Source organism: Dipodomys spectabilis, unplaced genomic scaffold (assembly GCF_019054845.1).
Source record: "Dipodomys spectabilis isolate Male_0828 unplaced genomic scaffold, ASM1905484v1 ptg000184l, whole genome shotgun sequence".
Classification (NCBI taxonomy): domain Eukaryota; kingdom Metazoa; phylum Chordata; class Mammalia; order Rodentia; family Heteromyidae; genus Dipodomys; species Dipodomys spectabilis.
Window position 1 is genome coordinate 291,310 of NW_024870861.1, and position 11,582 is coordinate 302,891.

Consider the following 11,582-nt stretch of genomic DNA (forward strand, 5'->3'; position numbering starts at 1 on the left):
TGCTTTCTGTCAGTAACAATAGTTCCAATAACCCTGTAATGGATTTTGCATCAAAATAAGGGGTATTTCAGTGGGGTATAATAAGAAAGGACAACAGTGTACACACAGAACTGCATTACTGATCAGCCACACACCTCCATCATCTGGACATTTTTCTCCATTTCTGACCGTAACTTCTCCTTCAGCTCAGCTGCAAAACAAACATAACAAGTAGTTCAGACCAGAGTCTCTACCTACCCTGTAACCTGCTCTCCCCGCAATACCCATGGACAATTGGAACGCTCACTGCAGGCAGGACTTTAAGAAGATATCTGGCTTAAGTAACCAACTTACACCTAAACAAAAGACTGAGATTTCCAGCTAAGCAGGACCTCCTAAAAGACCAGGTAAAGAGCTGGGTACCAGTGACTCAGCCTATAATCCTAGTTACTCAGTAGGCTGAGATCTGAGGATCACAGTTCAAAGCCAACCCAAGTAGAAAATTCAACAAGCCTCTTGGGGTTTTTTGTTTTTGTTTTTGGTCAGTCATGGGGCTTGAACTCTGGGCCTGGGCGCTGTCTCTCAGCTCTTCAGCTCAAGGCTACCGCTCTACCACTTAAGTCATAGCACCACTTCCACTTTTCCAGTGGTTTATTGGAGATAAAGAGTCTCATGGACTTTCCTGCCCGGGCAGGCTTTGAGCATGATCCTCAGAGCTCAGCCTCCTGAGTAGCAAGGATGATAGGCATGAGCCACCAGTACCTGGCCCACGAAACCCTTACACACACACACACACACACACACACACACACACACACACACACACACACACACACACACACACACACACACACACACACACACACACACACACACACACACACACACACACACACACACACACAGCGCAGCTAAGAGTAAGCTCCTAGGGTCTCCATCACTGATACCTCCAAACCTGCATGACACTTCTCACTAGCACTGCAGGGCTCTTCAGCTCAGGTTCCTGCTGTACCAGGCAGGGGAGGGGCTTTACAGCAACTGCTATATAGCTAACAACACTGTATCCATTTGTCATGTGGAAACTTGACAGGAAAACAATAGGTTCAACCAGCCTAAACTAAGCCCTATTCAAGAGCAAGTTTGCCCTTGGCTAACCTTGGACTGCACTGCGGGGATGCCTACATAACTGGCAAACACACCAAAAGTCATGAAACTATTCTTTTAAACAGGCAGGTGATATGCCATATTCTCAATAAAGTTGAAACAATATAGAATGTACACAAAAGGATTTTCTTTTTTTGTTTTTGCTGGTTGTGGGGCCTGAACTCTGGGCCTGGGTGTTGTCCCTCAGCTCTTCAGCTGTAGACTAGTGCTCTACCACTTGAGCCACAGCGCCACTTTCAGCCTTTTTTGCTTATGTGGTGCTGAGGAATAGAACCCAGGGCCTCATGCATGCGAGGCAAGCACTCTACCACTGAGCCAGCTCAGAAAGGGCCGGAAGTGGCGCTGTGGCTCAAGTGGTAGAGCGCTAGCCTTGAGCTGAAGAACTGAGGGACAGCACCCAAGCCCAGAGTTCAGGCCCCACGACTGGCAAATAAATAAATAAACAAATAAATAGCATGCATTAGGCTGCCCTAGTAATACATGTCTGTAATACCAGCACTTGGAAAGCAGGTGGATCACAAGTTTGAAGCCAGCCTGAGTGGGCTTCACTAGGAGACTTTGCCCTCAGAAAAATAAAACAACAACAAAGCATGTATTAGTCATAAAGAGCTCAGTGTATGCCAAGAATTACCAAAACTAAAAGGAGAGTAGGAGCCAGGACCGGGTGGCTAAACACCTATAATCCTATTTACTCAGGAGGCTGAGTTGGATCCAAGCCAGTCTACACAGGAAAGCTCATGAGACGCTTACGTCCAATTAACCACCAAAAAGCCGGAAGTGGAGCGGTGGCGCAGGTGGCAGAGTGCCAGCCTTGAACAGACAAAGCTAAGGGATACCACCCTGGTCTTAAGTTCAAGCCCTAGGACTGGTACAAAAAAAGTGCAGTCAGCCAGTGGGCAACACTGTTGACCAGAAGAATGACAGTCCACTGGGCACAAGACAGGGGCAGTGTCCAGGGGGATCTGGGTTGGGCTGACAAAGCCAATAGACAAGTAGTCTACTGAAGATGTTGTTGGATAAACTTCCAGGCAAATGAAGCCAGTCCAATGGAGGCTGGATTCTGGATAAAGAGGCACAGAAAAAAAAACACAGCTGACCTAGCATACAGAGCTTCACAGTCAGGGTGCCACTAAATCGTGTCCAGAATGAACAGACATACAAGCCTGAACACCACCCAGCAGAGCCCAGCCTAGCAGCAGGGTATACCTGGCCAAGCTTCCTTGTGCTTCTAGAGAGCCCAGACACTGCCACGGATGGGACTGTCTGATTCCACAAGGACAGAAACAGGAAAGTGGGGTTAGAATCATGGCTCAGTTGGTAGAGCACTAGCTAATGAGTGAAAGTGTCAGATACTAAGTTGAGTCTTCATCTCAGACCAAGAAACAAAGAAGCAAGGCAGGAATATTTACTTTGAAGGGGAAAATATTTAGAAAATAAGGGGGCAGCTTCTTAAAGAAGTCACTGTGCTTACAAGCTGCAGCTAGTAAAGGTCCTTGCCCAGAGCTGGCTCAGTACCTGTCTCCTGCCCACAGCGGAGAAGCACTGCCTCCTTCTCCCGAGCATGCTGCTCCCTCACCAGCTCCAGTTCACACTGCTGCCGGTTCTGCAGCAGCGCCAGCTCCTGTGCCCGCCGGCCGTTGAGCATCTCCCGCAGTTCTGACAGAGCTGTCTCCTTCTCCTTCTGCAAGTTGGCCTGTGTCAGCTCTAGCTGTGCTGTGTGCATGTTGTTCAGACTCAAGCGCAGTGCTTCCAACTCAAGGGTAGGCACTGTCTGCGGGTAGAAAAGCCAGTCCTGATGAAGGCCAGGCTTGGAACAGGGCAATACCAGGAAGCATAAGCCAGAAACTAACCAAGGGGCAGGGGAGAAATGTGACACAGGAGGGTGATGCCCACTCTCTACAGTACCATATGTCCCCACACTAGTGGTTAATCATGCAGCCTCCGCCAGCACCCACCCCTCCCTACAACTTCTCTCATTAGATTGCAATTTGTAGCAAGTGTGGTCAGTGCATCTTTCAGTCTGGAATGTGCCAGACTCCTTGCCCTTCTATCTGCCCTGGGAAGGGCCTCAAACAGAATGGAAACAAAATAGAAGAGAAGGCAGCAAAGGCACAGCACTACTGTATATTCTCAGATGCATCTCCCCATCTGCAACCCTCCCTAGTTCCCAAGACCTGATGAATCCTGGTGTGAATAATAGAGTATAATAGAGTATAATAATAATAATCCTGGTGTGAATAATAGAGTATACTTGTGAGGGTTGAGAGCCCAGGCCAGGCCATGTGGATTACCTGAAGTGACTGCTGCTGGTGCTGCTGGTGGCCAGCCCCATCCTTAGGTCCTCTCACCAGTTCATGATCTTGTTCTTGCTCCTAGGAAAAGAAAGCAAAGGATGTGGCCCAGAGAATTCACAGGAGCAAACTATCACTGGAAGAGGGGGCAACTGCCAATGACTATGAGGTTTCCTACTAGGGTCATGAAAACATCTGGAAGTAGATAGACAGGTGCAACACTATCCTGTCCTAAAATCTACTAGCATGTATTAAAGTGGTGAATCTGTCGTTACAGGGAAGTGAATGGACCTAGAACAAATCAAGTGAGGTAAGCCAAGCTCAGAGACAAATGGTGCATGTATTCTCTCATATGCAGAAGCTAGATCTAAAATACTCAAGGATATGATAAACTATACAGGACTCTAGGCATTCACATACAATGAGATCAAAAGAGGATATTCTTAGGGGAGGAACAAAAAAGTGCAATGTCTATATGCTTCTTATCTTATAAAATAATATTTATTGAATAAAAGTTAATTTTAAGGTACGTAAACTATATTTACATTAAAAATTATGGAAAAACATCCAACATATTCTATAGTCCTGACACCAGCCAGCACATTAACATCCAGGCCTCTTTAGCCGTAAGAAGTGAGAAGTGATACCAACAAGATAAAAAGCATGCATAAATTGACTGGGAAAGGCAACAAATGCTGAACCAACATGAGATGCAATTTTATTTATTTATTTATTTATTTTGCTCATCTTGGGTTTCAACTCAGGGTCTGGGTGCTGTCCCTGAGCTTCTTTTGCTCAAGGCTAGTGCTTCACCACTTGATCCATAGCCATAGTTATTGAGGATAAGAGTCTCAAGGACTTTCCTGCCCAGGCTCTCTTCTAATTGCGATCATCAGATCTCAGCCTCCTGAGTAGCTAGAATTACAGGCATGAACCACCAGTGCCTGGCTGAAGATATAACTTTCAAAGAAAATTTTACACCCACTAAATCAGCAAAAGTTGTTGCAAATACTATTGATTCTCAATGCCATTGAGAAAAAGCTAAGTAAGGGATAGTGCCGAGGTCCTGAATTAAAGCCAAAAATAAGTTCAAGATTTTTCTTTTTTAAGAACCATTCCAAGGCTGGGAAGGTGGCTCAGTGGTAGAGCGCTTGCCTTGCAGGCCTGAGGCCCTGGGTTCGATTCCTCAGCACCACATAAGCAAAAAAGAAAAAAGCCAGAAGTGGCGCTGTGGCTCAAGTGGTAGAGCGCTAGCCTTGAGCTGAAGAGCTGAGGGACAGCGCCCAGGCCCAGAGTTTAGGCCCCACGACTGAACCCAAAAAAAAAAAAAAAAAAAGAAAAGGAAAAAAAGAACCATTCCAGCCCGGCGCCAGTGGCTCACACCTGTAATCCTAGCTACTCAGGAGGCTGAGATCTGAGGATCAGGGTTCAAAGCCAGCCTGGGCAGGAAAGTCCGTGAGACTTTTTTTTTTTTTTTGGGTCCGTTCGTGGGGCCTGAACTCTGGGCCTGGGCACTGTCCCTCAGCTCTTCAGCTCAAGGCTAGCGCTCTACCACTTGAGCCACAGCGCCACTTCTGGCTTTTTTCTTTTTCTTTTTTTTTTTTTTTGCTTATGTGGTGCTGAGGAATCGAACCCAGGGCCTCAGGCATGCAAGGCAAGCGCTCTACCACTGAATTACCTTCCCAGCCCCTCCGTGAGACTCTTATCTCCGATGAACCACCAGAAAACCAAAGTGGTGCTGTGACTCAAGTGGTAGAGCGCTCACCTTGAGCTGAAGAGTACAGGGACAGCGCCCAAGCCCCATGACCAACCAAAAAAAAAAAAAAAACATTCGAAGCCAGGTATGATAGTACACACCTGTGATCCCAGTTACTCAGGACACAGAGGAAAAAGGATCATAAATTCAAGGCCAGCCAAGGCAAATTATCCAGACCTTATCTCACGAGTAAAAATATAAACAAAAGGATTGGAGGTACTCAAGTGATAGAGCACTCACCTAGCATGCTCAAGGCCCTGGATTCAATCCCTAGTACCAAAAAAAAAAAAAAAGAGCTACCTTGACACCAAAACACAGAATACCTCTGTCTTAATATTCCCACCACAGGAACGCTTTAGCAAGCAATCTAAAGGAAAAGGAGCAGATACAGGCCTGTGTCTCACAGAACTCAGGAGCTGCAGCCCTGTGTCTCACAGAACTCCCACCAGGCTCCTGCTGTCCCTCTCTGACCTTGAAGCCAGTCTCTTAGGGCTTCCCTCAGGTAGTACATTGCCCTACCAGCACATCAGACTCAAAACGAAGCTAACTCCCCTTCCTGCAGTAACTAGGGAACTGCTGGGTAGACCTCTAGAGAAAACTCACTGTGGAACCAATAGGGCAGGGAACTGATCTGGAGAGTGGGAGATACCAGGCAGGAATTCAAGACAGTATAATGAGATTCCTCCAACACTGGGGTCCTTCACGTTCTTGGTCTTGGTCCCAGTCCTGTTCCCACCACCATGTCAAGCACTAGTCCTGGTGTCTGTCCATCCTACAAGTCATTGTGGTTCCCATGGCTCGCTACCCACCTCCTCTCTTTGCTCTCTTTGATTCCACTGAGAGCCTTTCTGGCCCTGGTGATCACAACCAGCCCAGCAGAGCCCATATCGCTCTTCATTGCAGCCACTCTTGACAGGAACCAGATACCGGCCAGCGACTCAAAGCTCAGCACTAACCCAGTAGGCACCAGGTCAGGTGTCAGCATGACTCTAAAACCATACACACAATGCTTACCTGTCCATGAAGGCAATGGTTTAGAAACAAAATTTTTCATATTAGGAGGAAGAGAGTCAGGTACCATTGTGAAATCCATTTCAAGTGGAGCTTTCTCTCAGGAAAAGTCAGATGCCATCTTAGAAATGAAAGCACAATCTTCAAAACTGCTACAGAAATGAATGGAAATGACCTGAAATGATCCTGAGGGATTCCTCACATACTTGATGTGACCTGAAGCTCAAAGGCCCTGGATACTAGGAGGAGCCACTTGGACACAGACATCTAGGATTTCACTCAAGTCCAGAGCAGTTAGAAATGGAGCCTCTGAGGGCTGGGAAGGTGGCTCAGTGGTAGAGCGCTTGCCTTGCATGCCAGAGGCCCTGGGTTCGATTCCTCAGCACCACATAAGCGGAAGTGGCGCTGTAGCTCAAATGGTAGAGCGCTAGCCTTGAGCTGAAGAGCTGAGGGACAGCGCCCAGGCCCAGAGTTCTGGCCCCACAACCGGACCCAAAAAAAAAAAAAGAAATGGAGCCTCTGAGTATGCCACACTCCCAAGAGGCCTGTGCCAGGATGGAGTGAATGAACACATCTCTGATCATGGGACCATCAGGAATGAGGGAGTCAGGAGAGTTTAGCCAGTTTCAAAAGTACAGATCAAGTCTATCTCTTCTTCAAAATGTAAACTAAGGCTCTAATATCCAGAACATACAGAGAACTTAAAAAACACTCAGGCTAAGAAGGTGGCTCAGTAGGAGAGTGTTTGCCTTGCATGCATGAGGCCCTGGGTTCTATTCCTCAGCACCACATAAGCAGAAAAAGCCACAAGTGGCGCTGTAGCTCAAGTGATAAGAGTGCTAGCCTTAAGCTGAAGAGCTGAGGGACAGCACCCAGGCCCAGAGTTCAGGCCCCATGACTGGCAAAAAAAAAAAAAAAAAAAAATGGCTGGGAAGTTGGCTCAGTGGTAGAGTGCTTGCCTTGCTTGCATGAGGCCCTGGGTTCCATTGTTCAGCACCACATAAGCAGAAAAAAGCCAGAAGTGGTGCTGTGGCTCAAGTGAGTGCTAGCCTTGAGCTGAAGAACTGAAGGACAGCACCTAGGCCCAGAGTCCAGACCCCATGACCGACAAAAAAAATTTTTTAAATTAAAAAAAAATTTTTAAATGTTGGTGCCCATCCTGGGGCTTAATCAGGGCCTGAATACTGTCCTTGAGCTTTATTACTCAAAGCTAGTCTTCTACCACTTAAGCCAGCTCTTTCCTGCTTGGGCTGGCTTCAGACCACAATCCTTACATCTCAGCCTCTTGAGTAGCTAGGATTACAGGTGTGAGCACTGGTGCCTGGCTGACCAATCATTCTTCATAATCACATACACTCACACACCCATACATTCCCCCACCCCCACCCCCTACCCACACACACCTAGAAGAAAGATTTCCTGGAGGAAACAGGGCAAGATGACAGACTGTGTATCTGCCGTTTTTTACAATAAGAATCTGGTGACATAAAGAGATTCGTCAAAATTCTGAAGAAAGAGTAGAAGAGAAAAAAAAATGACTAGATCAGGAGGCTGAGATCTCAAGATTGTGGTTCAAAGCCAGCACAAGCAGAAAACTCCATTAGCTTCGTATCTCTAACCAGCAAAAACCCTGAACAAGAGGCATGGCTCAAGTAGTAGAACATAAGCTGTGAATGAAAAAACTAAGAACACAAAGCCCTGAGTTCAAGCCCCAGTTCAAGGAAGGAGGGAGGGAGGGAGGGAGGGAGGGGTTAATTATCCACTATGTTCTCCTCAGAGAGCCTGACAAGAGTCCTACAGTGCAGAATGTCTTGGAGCAAGTAGAGGCCTTCTCAACATAGGCGTATCCCCTCAGCCACTAAGACAGCTTCACTAACCTGAGAGGTACAATGAGGGGCTCATGATAAGTGACAGGTGGCCCACAGGACAGAACTGCAGGGAGGGTGACATGAACCTAATCAGGCAACCGCGTGACCACCAGGCCAGTCCAGTGCTCCAGAGCACACCAGGTCAGTCCAGTGCTCCAGATCTTACACAAGCACCAAGGCAAGGTCTCAAGCCTTTCTAAAGAAGCAAACTGCAGATTTATAGGTAGACTATCACACATTTTAGATACAGGCACAATTACATTTATCAATAAGGCTAGCCAGATGTATGTATCACAGCTTTGAACAAAATTCTGCTCTCCACATTATTTTCCAATTTCTGGAAAACTGAATCTACCAGCAAACATCCTAGCAAACATCATGACTGTACCCTAAGGTGTACATGGCAAAGCAGGTCAGGCTTTAATGACTCATTTTATAAAAGTGCCAGGAAAAGCCCACCTAAGAGCAGTCTGAAGGCCCAGGAGCGCAGCCCCTTCTCACTGTCAATGCCCATAGAAGAGCTCCATGCCATTCACAGGCCTGCAGCATCAGAGCCAGCTTTTTCAGCCACACACCACCTCTGCCATACCTCCCTAATCTTCCTCTTTATCCTACCTTCAAAAAGGAGGAAAAGGCAAAGACAACAATCAAGTGCATTTCAAAGAAGAAGACAGGATATCATACTGTAAGTGTCTAACATCTGTCAAAGAGGCTGATACAACCACACAGAACCATAGCACAAATTACAGTTGTAAAATTGCATTACCAAAGCAGCAAAATAACACTTACCTTTAAGCGATCAATCCAAAATTTCTCAAAATCAGTAAATTATTCACTTAGAGTAAAACCATATAAGTTTGCCTAACTTTCAGAAACTAAAACAAAGCCATCTTTTCCCCACTTAAAAGTTAGATCAAAGATCACTTTTACTAAGTTACTCTAGCAATAACTAGAACCTACATGTGCTAGCAGATGGCTGCAATCGCAGCACTCAGGAGCCTGAAGGAGGAGGATCATGAATTCAAGTTCAACCAGGGTTAAACATCAAGACCATTTCTCAAAAAGCCAAGTAAATAGAGAAGCAAAATGTTGAACCACAACACTGAACCACAACTACCTGAGCTGAAAATGACCCTCTGGCCCCATGTGGGGTGTCGCTGTGTGCCGCACTCTTGCAAACAACCCTCGCTCCCAGAAGCCCACCATCCCGGGAGGCTAGCGGACTCTCCTCCTGGATAGGCGCAACGAAAGCCGGGCCCTTCCTCTCCGCCGTCTTTTTCTTCGAATCCGCACTGTCACCTTTTGTTTTCCTCCGCCGGAAGTGAGCAAGCTGCGCAAAAACGTAGAGAAGTAGTAAAGGCAGAGGTAAGTGAGAAAAAAGTAACAGAAGCACAAAGTCAACAGTCCTGTGGGGAGCATGAGGCTCAGGCCACACCTAGACAGCAGGCCACTTTCCCACTAACACTGTCCTCACTGACATCAGTGACACAGGCATTTCAGTTCAGAATGATATCCGGAGTCTATAAGTGAAGCGCTATTAATTATGCCCAGATACAGACAGATTCGCTTTTCTAACCCTCGGCAGTTTACAGAAAATTAACCAAGTTAAAATACATTGAGCACTTAATCCGCCATGCGTATGTATGCCTTAAAACTATACAGAAGCTGCTATTGTTCCTCTCGCCCCCTTCCCCCAGTCCAGCCAAAACTTGCGGGTTCTGAAACAAGATACAGAAATAGCAGAGAATTAACGAAGCCAGGTCAAGCTAACGTCTTCCTTTCCGGAACCCGCTGCTCTATTTTTCACGACTAGCTCCGTGCCCCGGGGACTGGCAGAGGCGCCGCCTCGCTCGCTCGCTCGCCCGCCCGGCCGCCCGGACCGCCGTCTCCCCGGGAGCCTCACTCGAGAGAGCAGGTCGCTTTCCAGAGCAGGGCGTGTTTCCTACACAGACCCGGCGGCCGTACGGGACAGGGCTTCGCCCCGCCGCCGTCCTCGGCCGCGGGGCCCCGGGCAGAGGCCGCGCCAGGGAAGGGCGGGCGGGCGGCCTCCCGCACCCCGCGCCCCGGGCCGAGCGCACCGTCCCGCCCGTCGCACCGCCAGCGGACACTCGCACGTCCCGCGCGCGGCGCAGCGGCCCGGGGTGACCCGGCCCAGACACCGGCCAGCGGCGGAGCGCGAGTCCGCGGCCGCGCGCGGCCAGGGCGGGAGGGCGCCGGAGCCCACGAGCCGCTGCCCTCCATCCGGTCGGGGCCATGGCCAGACCCCACCTTCCCGCCAGGCACCCCGAGGCAGTGCTGCCCGCTTATGGCACTCATGGACTGGCTGTACACTGGCGGAGCGAGGGGCCCAGCGCGACCCGCGGCGCCGGGCGGGGGCGAAGGCGGGAGGCTGCGCAGCTCCGCGGACCACAGCCGGTCCCACGGAGGCGCTTTGGGGCGGCTCCGGGCGCTGAGGCGCGCCGGACGCGAGCAGGGCCGCCGCGCCGGACGCGAGCAGGGCCGCCCCGCCTCGGAGCCTACCGCGCAGGCGCAGTGCAGCCCCGGCCACGGCGCGCCCGGACCCCGGCGCGCCAGGCGCCCAACCCGCCAGCCCGGCGCCGCGAGCTGCGACCGCTGATTGGCTGCGGCCGCAGCGGGGGCGGGTCCCGGCAGAGGGCGGCGGATTCAAGATGGCGGCCAGCAGGCAGAGGCTTTCCCGGCGCAGGCGGGAAGGGCACGGCCCGGGCGGCGGCCCGCGTCCGGTCGCGTCCACTCCAGGCCAGCAGTGGTGGCGAGCACCGGAGCCTGCCTGAGAACTTCTTGCCGCGGCCACGCGAGGAGGGCGCTAACCACTTACCTTCGCTCTTCCGGCCTCGACCTTCCTGCGCCGCCGCTCCTGCTCGTCTTCCTCCATGGTCCCCCGGAGCTCCTCGACGGACACCCGCAGGTGGCGAGGAGACGCGGCGCCTCCCCGCTCTATTTACACTCCCGCCCCTCGCCCGCTCGCCCTCCCGCCCTCCTCTGACAACTGTCAGCGCCGTGTCCCCGCCCCTCTGCGCCCCAATCAGGGGCCAACTGCTCGCGCGCATCTGCGCGCTCTGGTGACGCAACGAGGGAGGAGCTCAGGCCTCCGATTGGCTTACTGGCCCGCCCGCCTCCTACGGGCCGACCAATGAGCTGAAGGCAGCTGAAGGCGACTGAAGAAGTAAATGACCAGCCGCGGACCCGCTGTCCCCGGCCGTGGTACGAGCACCCGAGCGCCCCCAGCTGGCCGCGGGAGCTCCGGCGCGCGGGGCCCGCGCCTCCCTGGTGCTCGGATCTACGGACCGGCCGGGCCCGGCCGTGAGGCCGGGGGGCTGCCCGGAGGCAGGGCCCGGGCCCCTTCGCTCTAGGCCGGGCGCTGTTTGCCCGCTCCTCAGAACCACTTGGGAGCCGTCTGCGACGCGGGAACCCGACGGGCCGCGGGCGGCCGGGGCCCTCGACACACGTCGCGCGGTCTAGCGGCCAAGGACGCGGCTCCCTGCTTTAAGGGTG

The 11,582-nt window shown here is 51.0% G+C and overlaps 1 protein-coding gene across 4 annotated transcripts in view; it reads right to left on the bottom strand.

Annotated features, from left to right (window-relative positions):
- The window catches only part of Pcnt (pericentrin), a 101,955-nt gene extending 90,586 nt beyond the window's left edge, over positions 1-11,369 (bottom strand). For 3 of the 4 annotated variants that reach the window (XR_006149893.1, XM_042695291.1, XM_042695290.1), the window contains exons 1-5: positions 10,906-11,369; positions 9,187-9,399; positions 3,435-3,515; positions 2,659-2,914; positions 135-190 (exon numbers count right to left, since the gene is read on the bottom strand). Coding sequence is in view for 3 of the 4 variants with exons in the window: in XM_042695291.1 (XP_042551225.1) it covers positions 135-190; positions 2,659-2,914; positions 3,435-3,515; positions 9,187-9,399; positions 10,906-10,962 (663 nt within the window). In the remaining variant the exon portion in view is untranslated. The remainder of the gene's footprint in view (positions 1-134; positions 191-2,658; positions 2,915-3,434; positions 3,516-9,186; positions 9,400-10,905) is intronic. The other variant, XM_042695292.1, reaches the window with a different exon arrangement.
- Between the last annotated feature and the right edge of the window lie 213 nt (positions 11,370-11,582).